Raw genomic sequence first — 20233 nt, 5'->3', positions numbered from 1 at the left:
AGCCCTTGTTTCCTGAACATCTGTAGCATTCACTGGCTTTATTTGTGTGCTTATCTGCCCTTTGGACAGACTCTCGGCTGAAATGTCTGCTCACATCCTCTTTCTTTCTTTCTTTCTTTCTTTCTTTCTTTCTTTCTTTCTTTCTTTCTTTCTTTCTTTCTTTCTTTCTTTCTTTCTTTCTTTCTCTCTCTCTCTCTCTCTCTCTCTCTCTCTCTCTCTCTCTCTCTCTCTCTTTCTTTCTTTCTTTCTTTCTTTCTTTTTTTGGTTTTTTTGAGACAGGGTTTCTCCGTGTAATTTTGGTGCCTGTCCTGGATCTCGCTCTGTAGACCAGGCTGGCCTCGAACTCACAGAGATCCGCCTGGCTCTGCCTCCTGAGTGCTTGGATTAAAGGTGTGTGCCACCACTGCCTGGCCAGCCTGCTCACATCTCTTACCCTGCTTTCTAATTGGATTCTTGTTTGCTGTTGAGTTCCACCAATCTTTATATGTTACAGAAATGTGTCGCACACAGGGCACATGGTTTGTAAATATCTTCTTTAGTCTGTAGCCTGCCTTTTCGTCCCACCACCGTTTTTAATATTTTATTTATATTTATTTATTTTCTGAGACAGAAAATTTATTTATTTCCACCTGGCTGGCAGAACTCTCTCTGTAGACCAGATGGGTTTCAAACACAAAGAGATCCACCTGCCTCTGCCACCCAAGTGCTGGCATCGTGGTGTGCACCACCACCCAGCATATCCTCCCTCACAGCAGAACTTTCCAACTGTGGTGGGTCAAATGTATCACTTCTCTTCTTATAGATTGTGCTTTTGGTGTTAACTATAAGAATTGTCTAGCTGCATAGCCTAAGGATTCATCCCACATATAGTGTGTTCTGTGTACATAATTTTAAAAAGTTAAATTTAGGTCTGTGACTCATTTTGGGTTTTTTCTTTTTCTTTTTTTCTTTTTCTTTCTTTCTTTCTCTCTTTTTTTTGAGATGGGAACTTAGATCAAGGTTGTTCTTATTTTTAATCTATGAAGCCCAGCTGTTCCAGCATCACGTATTGAGAAGATTACCTTCTGCTGAACTGCTTCCCCCCCACACCCCCACAAGTTGGTGTAAAAGTAAACATCACTGCTGGGTCAGTGAGATGGCTCACCATTTTGGTCAAACCTGAAAACCCGAGTTTGGTCCCTGGAATCCACATGGAGGAACCAGATAACTGTCCCTCCCACAGGCTGTCCTCTGACCTCCACAAGCTCCACCACCACACGCAAATAATGTAAAAACTTTTTAAAGAACCAGTTGGGCATATGTGTGTGGGTCTATTCCTGGCCCTCTGTTCTGTCCTGTTAACCTCGGAGTCTCCGCCTCCACTCGGGTATTGCCGGCTCAATTCGTGCAGCTGTATGAGGCTTGAAATAGGATAGACTGTAATGACCCGTTTTTTTTTTTTTTTCAACACGGCTTCAGATCTTCTATTTCCTTTGTTCTCTGTTATATACTGTAGGATGCGCTTCTATGTCTACAGAATCTCAGCTGAACTCTAAAGACTGCTGCCGGCCTCCTGCAGACTGGGAGGAATGGACACCTTTAACTGGGCGATCGCTTCCCAGGGCTCACATCTTAAACAGCACGCAGGAAGCAGAGAGAACAAACTGGGAACAGCGAGACAGTCCATCTCCTCCTTCCCTTAATTAATTTTCGATTGCTTTCACCTTCATGGTTGGATTTTACACAACTGTTCTACACATATTTTTGTTTTATTTACATCAGGTGTTTTTTTATTTATTATTATTATCAACAATCCTTAGCATTTTAAGTTTTTTCTCCGTGTGTTCAGTATCTTCTAATAAAATTTATTGATTGATTTTTATTTATTTATTTATTTATTTATATATTTATTTATTTATTTATTTATTTATTTCCCCTTTTGGTTAACCAATCAATGAGTTTCATCTGGGATTGCCGACAGGAGCGACAGGAGCATGGGTAAAGGGTCATTTACAGCAACTTATCAGCATCTACCCCACTGCAGAGAATGTCTCTCTGGGGTGGTGTGAACAAGGCGGCGTCTCCCATAGTCTGTGGCTTTAGAGCATTGGATCCCCAGCTGGTGGTCCTGTTTGTGGAGGCTTACGAGGTGTGGCCTTGTCGGAGGAAGTGTGTCACCAGGGTGGGCTTGAAGGTTTCAGAGCCTCCTGGCATTTCCAGTGTGTTCTCTCTGCTCCTTGCTTGCTGTTTAAGCCGTCAGCCGTCAGCTTCAGCTGCGGTGCTTGCCGCCTGCTGCCATGCTTGCTATCCCCATCACTATGGACTCGAATCCTCAGGAACGGTAAACCAAACAGATAAGGAAAAATCTATCCCCCGTTAGTGCGTAACTCTGCTCACGCAATAAACCAGCCAACTAGTAAGTCCAGGTTTAATAAACAGAGCAAAACAACTCCCGGGTGACCCTGGGGAAAGAAGGCGAGAGAGAAAAATCACATGGCAGGTCTGGTGACCAGGTCTGAAATACCCTGTAGGCGTGGTCTTGAGCAGCTCCGGGGGAGGAGCTGACCCTTGGTGAACTTTCTGAGGGCAGGGTTTGGAGAGGGCAGCTCCAGGGGAGATCCCCAATATAAACTATTCTATAAGTTGGTCATGGTGTGTGTGTGTGTGTGTGTGTGTGTGTGTGTGTGTGTGTGTGTTTAATCACAGAAACAGGAAATTGTCCAGTGATTCTCTTTCCCTATCAACCATTAACTGTTGATACATCCTCAGGGAGGGGCCTCCAAAGCCTACCCTGATGGAGAACACTGACCCTACTGATTCATGGCTGGTCTTGTTCAGTTTAGCACAGCAAATTTGATTTTTGAATGCCCAGCTAGTATCCAGCAGCTAAAACTCACCTCATGCAAATAAGGTCGGTTTGATTTCTTACCTTCCAACCTGGTGTCTTTGGTGGTTTGAAGGAGGTGTCTCCCATGTTCTTGGTCATTTGAATGCTTGGTCCTCAGTTGGTGATACTCTCTGTGGAGGCTTAAGAGGTGTGGCTGTGAAGGCAATAAGGGAAGGGCATCTTAGGGAAGGGCCACCATCTTAGACCACCTGCTGTAGTTGGTTCCAGGAAGGACCTCAGGAATGTGCCATGACAACTCGAACACATACAGGGCAGTATCCCCCTGGGTTCTCGGCCACTGCCGCATTTCCCTCCATCTGCCATGCAGTGTCCCAGGTTCGAACTTGACAATAAAAGGACCCTTATGTGCTTGTATCAGAAACCGGCTCCTTGGTGGTCTCTGGGGATTTCTCGAAATGGGTACAATACAGCCTTGCTGGAAGAAGTATGTCACTGGGGGTGGGCTTTACAATTTCAAGAGCCATTCACCATTCCCAGTCCACTCTCTGCTTCCTGCTTTATCATTTAAGATGTGAGCTCTCAGCTCCTGCTTCGGTTGCCATGCCCACCGGCTGCTACACTTCCTCACTGTGATGGCCACGGACTCTTATCCCCCTAGAACTGCAAGCCAAAAGATGCTTCCTTCTGCACGTGGCTTTGCTCATCATGTTTTATTTCAGCAACAGGAAAGTGATTAAGACAACATCTCAGGTTCTGTTTCCTGACTCTCTGCACCGGTTGAAGCCGTCAGCACCGTGCTGAACACAAATGCTGAGTGGGGACATCCTTGCCTGCCCAGCCGTAGGGTGAAATTGCTCCCTCCTCAGCCACGACACCCGCAGCTCGAAGTGGGGGGGGGGGCTGCACTGCTTCTCCTCTTAAGTGGTATTTATTATCTGTGCAGGTGGGAGTCGTATGCATGTAGAGGACAGAGAACTGTGTAGAGGTGATTCCCTCCTTCCACCTTCTCATGGGTTCTGGGATGGAGCTCTGGTCACCAGGCTTCTATGGCAAGTGCATTTACCTGCTGAGCCATCTCGCCAAACCTGTAGTTGCTTGGTATCCAGTTGAGGAAGGTCTCCTCTGTCCCTGCGTTTCTGTGAGTTTTGATGTGAAGGGCCATTGTTTGTTTTAATCATATGATTGACACACCATTTAAAAAAAAATCTCCCTAGAGTTTTTCAGTCTCTTCTCCATGTTGTGGAGTCAATCAACACTGATTCCAGAATGTTTCCATCATTCTACACCCCCAAGAAATCCTGTATTCAGCTGTGCCCGGTCACTCTCCATTCCCTCCTTCTCCCCAGACCTTGGCACGGACCACTCTACTTTCTGTCTTTGGGAATTGCCTATTCCGGACATTTCCACTCCATCTGGCATCTTTGATTTAGCATGGTGTTTTCAAAGTTTGTCCACCTTGTAGCACAAACCAGCATCCCTCTCCTATGGCTGATAGGTTTTGCTTTCCATGCATCATAGATGGGCACGTGGGCCCATTCTCTACTGTTGTGAATGATGCTTGCTTGAAAATTTCTATACATTTGTCCTAGTTGGCTATGGCTGTCAACTTGACACAGCCTGGAGTCGTCTGAAAGGAAAGCCTTCACTGAGGAATTGCCCAGATCAGATTGGCTTATGGGCATGACTATGGAGAGTTTCCTCCATTACCAACTGATGCAGAAGGGCATGGCCCACTGCGGGTGGCTCTGTTCCCTAGGCATGTGGTCCTGGGCTATATGAGAAAGCTAGCTAAACACAGGCCTTGGAATGAACCAGTAAGCATCATTCATCCGTGGTTTCTGCTTCGAGTTCCTGCCATGACCTCCTTAATGATGAACCGTGACCCGGAAGTGTAAGCCAACAGACCTTCTCCACCCCAAGTTGCTTTTGATAGTAGTGTTTTATCACAGCACAGAATGAAACTAGAACTTCTACCCTGTGAGTACTGGGCATTGACTCAGGCTGTCAGGTTTGGTGGTAAGTGCCTTTTCCTGATTTTCCACAGCTGCCTGATCTTGATGCCCTATGCTCCTCCCCTCTGTTCGCTTTATAAATATTATTTACTCATTATTCTTATCAAACACCCAAACACGCTCAGTTTAAAGTCTCTTCATTGTTCCAACTATTTAATTCATTTGGAGTTAATTCATTTTAAGATTGTTGATTTTGTTGTCATCAAGCATAGCTCTAGATGTTTCAGGATTTGAGTTTTCTTATTTGTGGATAAAAACTACTTTCTTCCCCTCCTTCCCTCCCTCTCTCCCTCCCTCTGTCCTTCTCTCCTTTCCTCCCTTCCCCCATCCCTCCCTCCCTCCCCACTTCTTCCCAGCACCTAGCATGTTGTATTTGAGGCCTGGTCTGTGGTGAAGAATATAATTTTGACCGGGTGATTCCGAGTCTCAGAATCTCACCCTTCCATGGTCTGTTCATCCCTCTAGGTGACATGGGCTCAGGAGATGGTGTCTGTGTGGTCCAAGGACCATACTTTCACACTTGCTGTCACCCCCACCCCCACCATCACCCATGAAATGACTGAGATGAATTTCTTCTTTCCAATTGACATGTTTCTCTTCTCACCTCTGGCTCCAAAAGACAGCCTGGCCCTGTTCCCACACTTGAGGCCATAGAACTCAGCATGCCATATTTGTAGCTGACGGGGAGGCTGGTCTTGTCCATGGGCCCAGCCACATCATCCTGTTTCCTTGAGACCTGCTTCAGATCTAGAGTCACAGCAGCGTCTGGACCCAAACCGAACCCAGGGGCTCTCCCTCTGCTTTTCTGATTTTCCCACTGTAGTTTTGGTGGTTGGAGCTGGAACTCAGTTGGTAGAGTACTTGTCCAGGTTGGCAGAGTGCTTGCCTAACACACATGAGGCACAGAGCTTGCTCTCCATTGTAAAAAACCAGGTGTGCACTGGGGAGGTGTGGGCCGGAGGACCAGAAGTTCAAGGCATCCTGCATGAAATTTGCAGCCAGCCTGGGCTACACAGCCTAGTCTCAAAAACAAACACATCCCAGTCTTAACATTTTCACTTTACTCCATTTTTTTTCCTGGACTACAACTTTTATAGCCTCTTTGAAATGAGGCAAAATACAAGCAAATGTCACGCTTTATCATTTCCAAAATTAGGGTGAGCCTTCTGTCTTCTGCAATATACATTTTATTGGCAAATTCTCACGTGCTGTTTAAGATTACTGAAAGTAGCCTGTGGGGGGTGGGGTTCCTTGTGCCAGACCCTAGCATATTTGTTTCGGGGGGGGGGGTCTCTAAAACTCCATTCCAGGGGCAAACTGATCCCTGCCTCTGCCTTGGAGATAGGAAGACAGCCTGCAGCTAAGGATCTTAAAATCCTTGCACCCTGAGGGACAGCTAGAAGGCCAACTGTGCCTGGCAGAAGTTGCTATTGTTTATCCCACGGCACAAAAATGCTTGTGGTGGGAGTGGGAAGCTGGGAGGTCATTGATTGCGACCGGGAGTTCCAGCTAAGTCCTTCTTCCTCAGTCATTCTGCTAGGCATCCTCAGCCACTATCTGACGCCGTTCCCTTGGCCTGCTCTCAGCCAGGCTAGTCCAGCTGCCTCTGCTGGGTGTTGTGAACACTGATTTATGATGTTTTGCTTTCTGTCTGCTGTTTACGAATTGTCCTTTTACTTTTCCTTGCTACGTGCTTAATAAATTCGCTCATTTGAAACCGAAGAGTGGCGCTATTGTGGCTCATTCTGGGCACCAGATGACACACCTTCTTTCCAAGGCACTCGGGAACTTCAGGTCTATACTGTCAACCACAGCTGTACCTAGAGAGGCGCCACTGTGCTACTGGGGCTGAGTCACAAGGGGATGTCCAGGTGTGTTCAGAAATAGCATGTGCGGCAGTGGCTCAGTCCAGAACAATTTCTGATTTCAAACGCATTGACCGCAGTCAAGGTGAATGTAGCTCTTGCCTCCACCCAACTTTGGAGACCTCAAAGAAGTGATGTAAGTATACAGTATCTTCCTCCTTTCCTCTCTTGCTTCGCATTCTGGAGTTTTAGCTTGTCACAAAACATACAGTCTGGAACAGCGGAATGCAAGTGTTTTCTCCAAATGTGGGTGCCCTCAGCCAAAATCCCCCACCGCAAGACCAAAGACTATAGGCAGAATGAACACATCTCCACCCCAGGCCTGCCTCCCACCTTCAGAAGGCTACTGCCACCCGTCTCCTGGACTGCATCCTGGAAGGACTTTACAGAGGGTATTTTCTCTCCCAATGCACCCCAGTGTGTAACTGACCATGAAGGAACAACCAAGCCAGGGCAATCTAGAAAAACCCAGACTCTCCACTCAAACCTTTAGCTCAGTGGTTCTCAACCTTCCTAATGCCGTGGCCCATTAATACAGTTCCTCATGTTGTGATGACCCCCACCACTACCATAAAATTACCAAAAAATTACTTCATAGCTGTTACAAATTCTAATGTAAAAATCTGATATGCAGGATATCTGATATGTGACCCATGTGAAAGGGTCGTTTGACCCCCAAAGGGGTCTCAACAGGTTGGGAGCTGCCCCTTTAGCTCCGCCTCCCCCAAGTTACTTCTTGATTTTAACTCTTGGCTGTGTTGGAGGAGGGGCCTGGGACTCGCATAGAGCATATTATAAAATTCAGCGTGGACAATAAGTTGGCCATCTATCAAGAGGGCAGACAGGAATAAAAGGTTGCACAGGGTTTCAGTGGAGTCCTTGGCATGCTTCTGAACCACCGCCGCCGCAGGAGAGTCTCAAAATTCAACGTGACTAGGGAGACACGACTGTTTCCAAGGCACAAAAGTCAATGTTTCATAATAGGATACTAATGGAAAATGGCGGACTACTGAACAAGACTTTATTTATTTATTTATTTACTATGTACAGGTAGGACACTGAGGGAACAGAAAGGTTTTTTTGTTTGTTTGTTTTTGTTTTTTGTTTTGTTTTGTTTCCTAAGACTTTTCCAGGGCTCAGGATTCAGCTCAGTGGTGGCATGCTTGTAGGCATGAGGCCCTGGGTTTGATCCTAGTACTGCATAAGGCTACGGGGCTCAGAGCCAGGAATCCCAGCACACTGGAAGTGGCAACAGGAGAATGAGAAGGTCATGGTCATTCTTGGCTGCATTGTGGGTTCAAGGCCAGCCTGGGCAACATAAGATCCTGCTTAAAAAAAAAAAAAAAAAAGGAGGTGAAGAAAACCATCCGAATCCGGTGTGGTGGTGAACTCCTGCAATCCAGCCATTAAGAAGGTGGAGGCAGGAGAGGTTCAAGGTCATCCCTGGCTACTTCCTGAGTTCCAAACCAGTCTAGTTTACAGGAGACAGGCTCAAAAAAACTAAAATAAAAAATAGTTTTCTTCTTTGCTAAGATTTGCTACTATGACCCTGTAGTTCATGTGAACTGCATTCTAGTTACAGTAAGAAAAGTCAACCTTAAATACACAGCCACTGAGCCACCGGCTCAGCATGCCCACTTGGGAAGAATCTGAAAGAACCAAAGCTTTCCAAGAGAATCAAATGGCAGAACCCACGCTCCTCGCTGATAGGCTGCTGAGTAAGGCGCATGGCCCGGGAGGCGGGGCTGCGTCACTTCCGGAAGACAAGTTCCCCCCCCCTCGGCTGGCGCTCCGGGAGCGGGCGGTCTCCATGGCAACCAGCAGGCCCCGACCCAGTTGCCTGGTTTCCCGCTGCCGTCTCGCTGGCCGCGCCCGCACAAAGACCGCGCGGTGACCGCTCAGTGCCACGACCCCGCCACTCCAGCCCCGCGGGAACCGCAGCCGCCGCCGCCGGGGAAGCAGTTCCGGCGGCCGCCGTGACGCGCAGGCAAGGCGCGGCCCCGACCCGCGGGCCATCTTGGCAGCGGAGGGAGCGGCGGAGCGACAGGTACACACGCGGCCCGGCCCGGGCCAGCTCAGGTGCGGCCGCCCTTTGTTCTCCCGCAGGTAGTCGCGTGTCACCCGCGGGCAGCGCCTTCACCCGCAGCCCGAGCTCCGGCAGGTGCATCCCGCCAAGTCTGGGCAGCGCAGGTCTGCGCATCCCATAAGGCCTGGGCAGGTCCAGCCTATGCATCCTGCAAGGCCTGGGAAGGTTCAGCCCGCTCATCTCCTAAGGCCTGGGCAGGTCCTACTCGCTCATGCTCCAAGGCCTGGGTAGGTCCAGCCTGTACATTCTGCAAGGGTTGAGCAGGTCCAGCTTGAACATCCTTCAAGGCCTGGGCAGGTCCAGCCAGCGCCCCAACACCTTGACCCTACAAAGCCTGCAGAAAGGAACTGCGCCCAGGACAGGACCAGTGGCCTCAGGCTTGCCTGCCTAGATTCTGCCTGGGCGCACCTGCTTCAGCACCCAAGGCCTTTTGCTCTGGTTCTCCAGCTCTCTGTGGTTTAACCTTAGCCAGCATGGTCCAACCTCAAACCTCCAAAAACGAAAGGCCAGCCTCTGGCCCTGGCGCCAGCGCACAAAAAATGGATGACGTGGTTGACACCCTGACCTCCCTGCGCCTCACCAACTCTGCGCTGAGGCGCGAGGCCTCCACACTGAGGGCGGAGAAGGCCAATCTTACCAACATGCTGGAGAGCGTCATGGCCGAGCTTACTCTGTTGCGCACCCGGGCGCGCATCCCTGGCGCTCTGCAGATCACGCCACCTATCTCTGCCATCACCTCCAATGGGACCCGACCCATGACCACGCCGCCCACCTCGCTGCCTGAACCCTTCTCGGGAGACCCCGGCCAGTTGGCGGGGTTCCTGATGCAGATGGACCGGTTCATGATCTTTCAAGCTTCCCGCTTCCCAGGTGAAGCTGAGAGAGTGGCCTTCCTGGTGTCCCGACTGACTGGGGAGGCCGAGAAGTGGGCCATTCCCCACATGCAGCCAGACAGCCCTTTGCGAAACAACTACCAGGGCTTTCTGGCCGAGCTGCGCAGAACCTACAAATCTCCGCTGAGGCACTCACGGCGTGCACAAATCCGGAAGACATCTGCATCCAATAGGGCTGTGCGGGAGCGGCAGATGTTGTGCCGCCAACTGGCCACAGCTGGCACAGGAGCCTGCCCAGTGCATCCTGCCTCCAACGGGACCAGTCCGGCACCGGCCTTGCCTACCCGCAGCCGGAACCTTTAGGGAACCTGTGGCCACCCAGGTAGCTAGACTGTTGCTGAGAAGAATTGTCGATAGAGTAGTATTGTTCTGTTTGCAGGCACCTTTCATGTCTCTCCCAGTCTGTAGGAGGCCATCCTGCCATCCTCATTGGTCATCCACCCTGCTGTGCGTTTTGCTAGCTTTACCTGCAACTCAGTGCATGTCCCCCGACCCCCACTCTGTTGCTTGCAATTCCAGCTTCTCTAGTAATCACAACACAGCCCCTTGGACATGTGCCTGCCTAGGAACCATTTAGGCTGACCACCTCTGTGGGTGGGCTCAGCTAGTGGACATTCAGCTTCTGTGCCCTCCCTACAAGCACCCTGGCGATTCCCTTCCTGGCCACTCTGGTCTTGCTGATGAGTTCTGAATAGAAAGAAACCATCTTGGCTCTGAAGGTGGCTGATGTGTACCTGAACCAGCCTGCCCACATCTGGTCCCTTTGCAAGGTAGCCAGGTAGTCAGTCCCTCTGCATTCCAGGGCTCCTTTCCTCTATGGGGGAGCCTGTGTTCCAGCATACCCCACTGCTGATGCTGGGAACATCTGGTCCTTCACAGACATTCCTTCTGCCTCTCCTGTCCGCAGGAGACTCATCCACACCTGTCTGTGACTGCCAGTGTTTTGATGGCATCAGGGAAATCTAGCATTCGTCTACCAAGTTAATCATGGACCTGGGACCCTGGGGCAGTTCCATCAGGCTGCCATAGGAAACATCCATGTGTCAGCCATAGCAGACTGAAGGGGACCTGGGGACCCCATTTGCTGCCTGAATTTCTGTTGAGAGGCTCACAGGTGTCTGCTCCTTTCTGCCCACGTGGCTCCATGGTGGCCTTGTCTAGCCCCAGGCCCTTTTCCACCCAGGGGCCATGTGGCTTTCACCTCGGCCTTTCAGCCACCCACACCATCTCTAGGGGTCCAAGGAACCCACCAACATATACCCTCTCTGTGCCTGGGCCTAATGTCGGGCCTTTGTCCAAGAACAAAAGACTGGCTGGGGCCAGTTCCTCTAGGAAGCATCGGGCACCTTCGGTAGGGGGTGTCGGCCTCTTGCTGCCCCAGTTTGAGGAACTGGTGAAGAGCGACCAATGGCTTTGGTCTTCATATGGACACACATTCCAATTCTGAGGAGCAAAACATTGACTTCTTCACAGAAGGATGCCTGGAAATCGTATTCAGACTCAGCCGAGCTCCTGGACAGTGACATCTGTCACACTTCAACACCTGATTAACATGCCTACTTGGCCCCTTGGGGGAGATGGGTGCCTCTCCTGGGTTCTCCTGCCCTCCTCTGCATGGTCTTAGCTTGACCACAAAAAAAACCCCACCTCTGCACCCACCCACATACATTTCTCCCCTCTTGGGAGTCCAGAGGCTGGGGCCTGGAACCTGGCCTCTTTCAGAGACTTCCTCCATTATTGGAAAAAGTGACTGACTCCAAAGCCGGCGTCCTTGCAGGGCCAGGAGTCTTCAACGCTCACTGGCCTCACAGCCCACGGCCACCTGCTTCTTGTTAACTCCGATAGCCCTTGCTGAAGAGCCTGGACCACGGCACCCTGCTGGCACCGTGGTGCTTCATGAGCAGGTGGAAGACTCCCTGGGGGTTCCACCGAGGGTGCTCACCGGTCCCCAAGAGCTGAGTCTCAGGACCTTCCAGTAGAGGCGCCCTCCCCACCCCCAGTGAAGCTCCAGCTTTACCACAGAAGCGGGGAGGTGTCTGTGGAGGCAAGAGACACCTGGAAGGTTTCTTTGCGGCCTTCTCGATCAGGATTGGAGACCCACTGGGAGGGCATGCCACCTACCCTGGCTCCTCGGACCACCGGCTGCTGTATTGGCTTCATGTCCCACTCCAGAGTCCTCGGCTGGTGGTGCTGGAGACAGAGCCGGGCAGGCCAGCCGTCTCCCTGTGTGGCTTCACCGGCTCCCTTTGCCGTCTGGGCTGACTCACCTGGGTCGCTCTGCTGCAGTGGGGTCCGCGCTGCTGCTCTGGTGGCATTGGCTTGGTGGTTGTGTTTTGTTTTTGTCCCCCCCCCCCCCCCCCGTGCTTGTGTTTATGGAAATGGGGGGCAGTGCTGCCCCGTATTTAGAACCATCTCGATAGCTCTCTGTGGCTTGGAGCCTGGAGCACATGAGAGAAGGTTGAGGCTTGCCCTCCACCTTGGACCTGGAAGAGCCGCTTTGGGTCTGTTACTGAGGCCCTAGCGGAGGGCGTGGTTAGTCCCTAGCCAAAATGATGAGATGCAAGGCCCCTGCAGCCCCCGAGGGAGACCTTGATAACTGGGCATCAAGCTGAGGAAGAGGGGGAGGGGAGGGGCAGCTTGTACATATCCTAAGGTTGTAGTTTCTTGAGCTCGGAAGAGAGCAGGGAGAGGGGGATGGAGGAGTTGCTGTACGTAGGAGTGGCCTTCCTCTCGGCATTGACTGTTGCAGCCGCACTGTGCCTGCCCCCCCCAGACTCTGTGACGCCCATCTGGTAAGCAGGCTTCACTGTGTTCAGTGTAACTGACAGCGGGACCTGGCATGCGGGTGACTTCCCAGCCTAGTGTGAAATGTGACCTCGGGGTTCTCTCCATATCCCAGAGCATTTAGTGACTTTGAGGAAACAGCAAAGACCCACCTCGTTGGCTCCAGCCGAGTACGTGGCAGGCGTGAATGCTGCACGATGGTACATTTGGGTTGGCCCGAGACAGGTGCCTGTTGGTGCAGAGGACAGAACCACTACTGGATGAGCATGCCCTGAGCATCCGCCTGCAGGGGAGCAAATGGAGGCGGGGAAGCTGGCGTGGGCTGAGGGTGACTTAGGGGGCAAGCCTGGGGCTTGGCTGGAGCACGCTGGGGACAGGGCGTCAGGTGGCAGGGCTCTGCGGTGTAACATGCATGATAAGTCCATTCTGTTGCCCTTTGCCCCGTCCAGTGCCACCAACAGCTGGACCATTCTCCATGGCAGCACACACGGGAGGCTTAGGGGACCAGGGAGAGGAAAGGACATGGTCAAATTCCATGCTTTGATGCTTCCTTCCTGTCCCTGGCCCCGTCTTTCTTTGCCTCTTGCACACCCATGGACCCCCACCCTACGCTTATGACACAGCTGTTGCCATGTGCCACCAACCTTATTCTGAATGGCTCTGAACTCTCTCCTCAGGCGGAGGGACAGTGCTGCATACCGGCAGAAATTTGTGTCAGGTTTTCCTCCGAGGGCCAAGTTACTCCCCTGGGGTAGACTCTCAAAGGTGGGATTGTTGGATTAACGAATACGGGGCCCTCTGAGACTTTTATTGTCTCCTGACAAAACAGTTTCCAGAAGTTTCTGTGTCCATTACACTGCCAGCAGCAAGGGTAAGTGTCCCATTCAGGGTCTTCTGCCAGGGCCGAGTATTTTCTGACTTGAGGACAGCAGCGACATGCTTTAGTTGCATCTCTCGAGTCTAGCTCGCTGAGCGTCTTTTTTACACCAAGTGATTGCATTTCCTCTTTTGCAGACCGCCGATGTCCTTTGCTCCACTGACGGGCCTGACCAGTTTGTAAGAGCTCCGTATACAATTAAAGATACTAATCTGTTGTGTGTCGCGTCTGCCCTAAGTGTCTCTGGGTTTTTTGCTGTGGGTGTGATCGAAGCCGGGACACACAGGCAAGCAGCGCCTGGCTCTGCCGGGCTGCTGCACGAGGCAGGAGGGGTGGCTGGGACACGTCAGCATCTTAGGGGATATTGTGAAATCACTTACACAAAAGGACGCACTAGGCCTTGGGGCCCAGGTATGGTAGAAGGGTCCCTTGTCACGGTGTGTATGCCCCAAGAAGTTCTTACGCTTGGTGGGAGAGGTGCTTCTGGCAGCTGCGTCTCTGGTACCTAGCCGGGAGCATGACCTGTACGGGACAGGGGCCCATTAGAGAGCAGACAGACATGGTGGGTGCCTGTGCCACAGCCCATGTCCTCAGACTGTCTCTCTGGCCCCAGGATCGATCCTTAGGCACACACGTGTAGGCTCTTTCAGCACATGCCCTGTCACATTTCAAATGTCATTTAAGCCACGAAAGGAAACCAACGACATGTAGGCTCAAGTACTGTCTTTTAATGAAAACAGCTTTTCTAAACAAAATATTTCTAAACAAAATCATGGCCTGTTTCCGTCTTGGTAGGTTTCCACGAGGCAGCAGGAGGCCCCAGACTGCTCGTGTCTGTAGTCTCTGCGACACTGTGGTGAACCCCTGAGGAAATCCACTGCACGCTGATGAGGTGGAGGGGAAGTCACACAATGTCGTACAGAGTGGCCTTGTAGAGAGGACGCCACTGGGCCGGGAAGGGCTAAGAGCAGGCAGTCCTGACCCGCTCTCTGGAGCCTCTGGGATGGCTTAGTACTTTGAACCTCAGGTCTCCCCCCCCCCTCCCTTAATAAACTGTCACTTCTGGGATTAATTTGGTGCGTCTTGTGAGATGTGTCTCCACACCCACACCGTACAGCAGTCCTTCCCTGGGGTGTCTGGCCCGCCCCACGGACTGCCCTGTTCTGGTCCATTTCATGTTTGTGTTTGGACTGAGATTTCCTGCTTCACATGTTCTTATCTCTTACCACTAAAACAATTTCTAAGGTTTCCCTTAAAATCCCCAAAGCAGGTGCAACTTGGGGTGGGATGCTATCGCTGTAAAGGTTCCTGGTGGCGTTGGGCAGCCGCAGAACCCTGTCATCAGAGGCTCTGGCCAGCAGCAGACCCAGACCTCAATGTTGCCACCATGTGTCTGTGTCTCTGGTGTGTAAGAATCTGTCCCAGCTAGCTGTCCTCTGCTTTGCACAGGTGCAGAGCACTTAGTGGCTTCCTAGATGTCCCCAGGAGATTGTCAAGGGTCTACCATCCCCTTCGACCTGACAGTAGAGAGACAGAGGTGTAGGCCCTAACCCACCCCTCTGTCTGGCCCAAGTAAAAGCTGGCAACTATGACTGTGGGGACCTGGGCCAACATGCCAATGACCATGTGCCTCCTCTTGGCATCTCTGCTTGGCCTAGAGGACTCTGGTGGTTTTGACCTCTATTGTCTGTCCACGCTGTCCCCAAGGGAGTGGAAATGGTGTCAACCCCCCTTTCTTCAGCCCACACCTGCCCCCCCCCCCTCCCCGCCCAGGCCTGACACTAACCATTGAGGGGCTAGCCTAGATCCTTTCCTGCCTCTCAGGCCTGCACAGCCGGTCTTGTTCTCGTTCCAACAACACTTGGCACAGATTTAAGGTTACTGTTAGAACGCCCCCTGACCTGGTTAGGGTTTTCCTGGTTGCCCCTGCCCCAGCCTCTCATCTGTCCAATATTTTATGTTTCCGCTGAACTTGGGTCTTTTCCACCAAATGGTGCATCTCGAGGGCAGGGGTTCCGCCAACCGTGTCCCCAGGGCCTGGCTTGCTCAAGGCAGCTGTGGTCGTACAGCAGACAAAGACATGGCGGCTGTCCTGGTCACAGAGCCCACGCCAGAGCAGCTGTCTGCCTGGCACTCTGGGGAAGCCCACATCCACACTCTGTCCTCCTCTGCAAGGTGGAATCATCTGTTTCTATGCCTCTCGACCCACTTACTAGGCAAGGAGAGCCGGCCTTGGGGAGGGCAGGGCATTGTCTTTGGGAATCACTTAACAATAAATGTTCCATTCCCTGGTCTGGCTACATGGATTAAACATTCACATTCCTTTGCAAATGTAACTTTCTGGCAATTTCTTTCATCACAAGCCATGCTGTAACAACAGCCCTAGTAGCCAATTTTCCTGGGAACACTTCCTCTCTTGTCAACGGGACCTTGTTCTCAGGCTCATCAGCTCCCTATCTGCTTAATAAGGGCCATTGCTAGTACATAGGAAAGAGGGAACACATTGCGGTCCCTCTGAACGCCTGGGGAACACAGTTTCTCACTCCCTCCACAGAATGTAGCAGTTTGTGGTGACCAGCATTCTCTGGGCAGCAGGAGGCTCTTTTCCAAATAGCAGAGATCATTGTGTTATTTTTTATTTATTTTTTACTTTTATTTTTGTGGGGTTGGTTTTCACATTTTTATTGGGGGGGGGCAACTGGGAAGGGGGCCTCTTCCATCAGCAGGAACGTTCACAGGTTCTTCAGCCATTCCAGGCTTGGGCCCAGAGGGTACTGGGAGTGGCTGGGCAAACGGGCCTATGCCCATTATCTCACACAGGCACTGGGTAGTTGTAGAGTGTGGCCTGATTGATCATGCCCGCATACTTGGCGCAGGGGGGCTGACTATGGGCATAATTATACCAAGACCCCAGACGGAGAAGGATACCACCAGCACCAGCTCCTTTGCCCAGGCATTCTTGAGGAAGGCGGAGAGTCTCCTGGCCATCTTGGTCTTGACCAGTGTGTTATTTTTTAAACACTACCATCTGCAGTAGAATGAAAGCATGTCCCCAAATTCAAACGTTGAAATCTGCACCCTCATGTCATACTGTTGAGAAACAAATGTTGGTTGTGGCCAACAACAAATGTTTGTTGGTCAGGCCACCGTCTGTGACACTGTGGTGGCTTGAGAGAGGATAGTCACCGAGGTTCACGTGTGTGAACACATGGACTCCAGGGGATTGAGCCGTTTGGGAGGTTATGCAGCCTTGCTGGAGGAAATACGTCAGTGTGTGTGTGTGGGGGGGGGCTTTGAGGGCTCACAGCCTCTCCCACTGCCGATTGCTCTCACTTCCCGCTTGTGGATGGAGATGTGATCTCTCAGCTTCCTGTACCAGGTGTCTGCTCTCTCCCTGTCAGGATGGCCTCTCCCTCTAGAACTGCAAGCCAAAGCAAACTCTTCATAAGCTGCTTTTGGTCGTGGTGTTTAATCACAGCAACAGAAAAGTGACTAATAATATAGCCACCTCAGCAACCACCCCTGGGCTAGAGTCCACCACACCGAAATCTCCAACCTGCAGGCGATTTCTAAAGCTGACTCTTGGGGTTTTTCGTAGATCCACTTCTCTTGAGATAGTGGTGTTTTCTATGATGGCCGAGGTGGATGGTTTTATGTCAACTTGATACAAGCTAAAGTCATCGGAGAGGAGAGAATGTCAATTAAGAAAATGCCTCTAAAAGATCAGGTTGTAGGCAAGCCTATAGGGCATTTTCTTAATTAGTAATTGGTGGGGGAGGGCCCAGCTCTATGTGTGGTGCCACCCCTGGGCTGGTGGCCCTGGGTTCTATAAGAAAGCAGGTTGAGCAAGCTGTGAGGAGCAAGCTAGTAAGCAGCACCCCTCCATGGCCTCTGCATCAGCTCCTGCCTCCAGGTTCCTGCCCTGTTTGAGTTCCTGTCCTGACTTCCAATGATGATGAAAAGTGATATGGAAGTGTAAGCCAAATAAACCCTTTCCTTCCCAACTTGCTTTTTGGTTCTGTTGTTTTATCACAGCAGTAATGACCCTGCCTAAGACAATGGCAGCATTTTGTGGTGGGCTTGTCTTCTTTTACTGCATTGGCGGCAGCCTGGGATGTCCCTATGTGCTTACCATTCTACCATGGATACAGATGTCTCTCCAGGTCACCTGTCCCTGCTAGTGCACAGTGCATGGCTCCAAAGTGCCTCTAAGAAGGGAATAGTGTGTCTTTGGCAACCTCCTGGTTTTTTATTGATCCTCTACTTTCCATCTTTCAGAATGTCTGCTTCCCCGAAGAAGGTACTTGAATCTAGGGACCACCATACCGCAGGAAATTCCAAAGCAGGGCACATGGGGAAGCAGGTGGCTGAGCACAGGGGTGGGACATTGTCAGGGGACAGTAGGCCTGGGAGGTCCAAGGTACACTTGGGTGTTGTGAGCTACAGAAACAGCAGGGGAAGCCACACTCTGTCCCCGACAGGAATCCTTGCTGCTGGCTCCCTTCCTCTGAGTGGATCCCCACTTCAGGGTGAATGTGGCCTTGGATGATGGCAAAGCATAGGCTAGCATCAATAGACGGACACCCTAGCCCCACCAGGCCTCAGGGCCACAGAGACCCAGCCCCATTCTGGGTTGCATTTAAGTTGATCATAAACAGGCATTGAATGCTAAGAGATGACTCTAAAGACAAAAGTAATAGGAGAGCCTTCGAGTTGGGAGGGGCAGAAGCCAGGGACTCCATTTGGATTAAGTTCTCTTCTATATGATGTTCCCATCGAATTGAGCTTCCTCAATAAACTGGTTCTGAATAATTCACTTGGTAACTCAAGGAGCTGTGGGTTCCTGACTGGGAGAGGCAGAGGAGCGGTGTGTGGAGGTGGTGTTCTCAGGTAGGAAGGGGTGTGGGGCAGGAAAGCAGCATGGCGCGGTGGTGCCGTGTTTGCCACGCCAGCTGCCCAGAGTGTTTGGAAGGAAGTGCAGGGTCTCAGCGAGAGAAATGGCTCCAGCGACACTCGTGTGCCAAACTCCTGCTGAACCTGGCACCATTTCGAAAACTGAAGGCGAGCAGTGCCCAACCAGGCTTTGATCTCACATAACTCTTTCTGGAACAGGTCTGGTCACCGGTGTGTGAGGGAAGAGAATGCAGAGTGGAAGCAGCAGGTTTCAGACCTGGCCTGGAGGGCTGGCACCAGCCCAGAAGCCTGGGCAGCTGCTGCGCCTTGAACTTGGGATGTAGCCCAGGTAGGAAAAGCTATCAAAATAGTCTAGCCTTAAAGTCAGTTGTGACTTAGGAACAAGTAAATCAGCTCAGGGAATGAACTAAGTATACCATTTAAAAAATATTTGGAAGATTTGTTTAGTTTTTATTTTATGTATGTTGAGTGTGTACCCATGTACGTATGTGTACCACATGTGTGCAGTGCCCTCAGCGGCCAGGAGAGGGCTTTGGAACTGGACTGGAACTGGACTTACAGGTGTTGGAGCCCCTCAAACTGGAGTTCCAGATGGTTGTGAGCCACCATGTAGGTGCTGGGAATCTACCTAGGTTCACTGGCAGGACAGCCAGTGCTTTTAACCACTTTGCCATCTCTCCAGTCACCAAATGTACCATTTTTTATACTCATAAAATGAATTTTGTAGAATACACATTTTACTGTTGTTTAAAATGCTACTTTAAAAATACATCTAATGAATCCACAACATGTTGTTACATGGAGGTATATGGCTTCTGTAGTTATTCCCCCCTGGTTGGTGAGCTATGTTGGTTTTTTTTTTTTTAAATCCTAAAAAAAAAAAAAAAAAAAAAAATTGGATTTACCCACCGTGAAGTTCTCAGAACTGACACAAACAGTGTGAGGGTTATGACAGACATGTGCTCCTGCACAGTGTGACCACAACCTCAATATAGAGCCTTTACATCACTCAGAAAGCTCTGGGTACCTCCAGCCAGCCAATCCCTCCCTACCCTGCTTGGTAATCGGCACTCTGATTGTTGCACTGGAGGTTGGCCTGAGGTCAGCCTTGATCCCTCTCCTGTTTCCTATGCGCGGGACCTAAGCGCATGGATGGTGGTGTCCGGGCATGCTCAGGTCACTTTTCTGAAGGCTCCATCCCACAGACAAGCTGTGTTGATGATCCATTTAGCCATATTAATTTTTTTTAATTTGACAACCATCTTTTAAAAATACTATATTACAGATTATAATCTCTTTTAAAATAACTTATTTGTGAGAATTTCTTGCACACATACAATGAAATAAGATTGCGTCCTTCCCCACTTCCTCCCTTCCAGCTCTCCCCATATCTCCCAAAGCATTCCTCTCTCACTTCATATATTGTTTTTGGATGGACAGTGCCATCTGAGCAACTGAGATTGAAGTTGCTCTGACCGCATCTCTCAGATGAACTCCTGGGGCTGGCATCACTGTCTTACAGCTGAGGGATGCTCAGCTTCACTGCCCTTCATGTTCGCAAGTATCAGTTATACATAGCAATGGGTTTCATTACATTTCCTACATGTGTATAAAGGGTTTTGATTATATTCTCATTCCCTCCCACCTGCTGACCCCTTCTCTTCCCAACTGGACCCCTTTCTACTTTTTTTCTTTTCTCCATTCCTTCCTTTCTGTCACCCAATGAGTTTCATTAGGGTCACTTACAGAAATGTGGGTAAGGGGTTATTACAGGGGCAAGAGCATCTTGCCAGTGGCTACCTAACTGAAGAAAACACCACCCCTCAGCCAACCATTAACTTCCATTAGCTGTTGGGGACACCTGTGAGCCCCTTCCTCAACGTGACGGGATGTTGGCGGCTTGAGCCATGGATCTCCTGAGGGTCGTCACAGCTCCTGTGATTTCAAGAGTGCAATGGCTGCTTCATGCCTGGAA

The 20233-nt window shown here is 50.7% G+C and overlaps 1 protein-coding gene, 1 long non-coding RNA gene and 1 pseudogene across 3 annotated transcripts in view; 2 read left to right on the top strand and 1 right to left on the bottom strand.

Moving 5' to 3' along the window:
* LOC143269799 (uncharacterized) overlaps window positions 1-20233 on the top strand; it is a 326967-nt gene that overhangs the window by 134565 nt on the left and 172169 nt on the right. The gene's annotated exons all lie outside the window — the stretch shown is intronic.
* Window positions 8498-13573, top strand: Rtl6 (retrotransposon Gag like 6). Of its 2 annotated transcripts, none has more exons than XR_001578473.3 (2): window positions 8498-12475; window positions 13482-13573. XR_001578473.3 is itself a non-coding variant. In XM_015998812.3 (2 exons), the coding sequence occupies exon 1, from the start codon at window positions 9264-9266 to the stop codon at window positions 9984-9986; it is 723 nt and encodes a 240-aa protein (XP_015854298.1). In that variant the 5' UTR covers window positions 8513-9263; the 3' UTR covers window positions 9987-10005; window positions 13482-13573. The 2 variants fall into 2 exon arrangements, 1 of the variants encoding a protein (XP_015854298.1); XM_015998812.3 differs by having other exon boundaries at window positions 8513-10005.
* Window positions 16077-16332, bottom strand: LOC121824254 (NADH dehydrogenase [ubiquinone] 1 alpha subcomplex subunit 3 pseudogene; annotated as a pseudogene).

The sequence above is a fragment of the Peromyscus maniculatus genome, chromosome 20, assembly GCF_049852395.1.
Source record: "Peromyscus maniculatus bairdii isolate BWxNUB_F1_BW_parent chromosome 20, HU_Pman_BW_mat_3.1, whole genome shotgun sequence".
Classification (NCBI taxonomy): Eukaryota; Metazoa; Chordata; class Mammalia; order Rodentia; family Cricetidae; genus Peromyscus; species Peromyscus maniculatus.
This window is presented reverse-complemented; position numbering and strand designations above follow the sequence as displayed.

Coding starts and splice junctions, on each gene's coding strand:
- Rtl6 (XM_015998812.3), top strand. CDS start 9,264: ATGGTCCAACCTCAAACCTCCAAAAACGAAAGGCCAGCCTCTGGCCCT.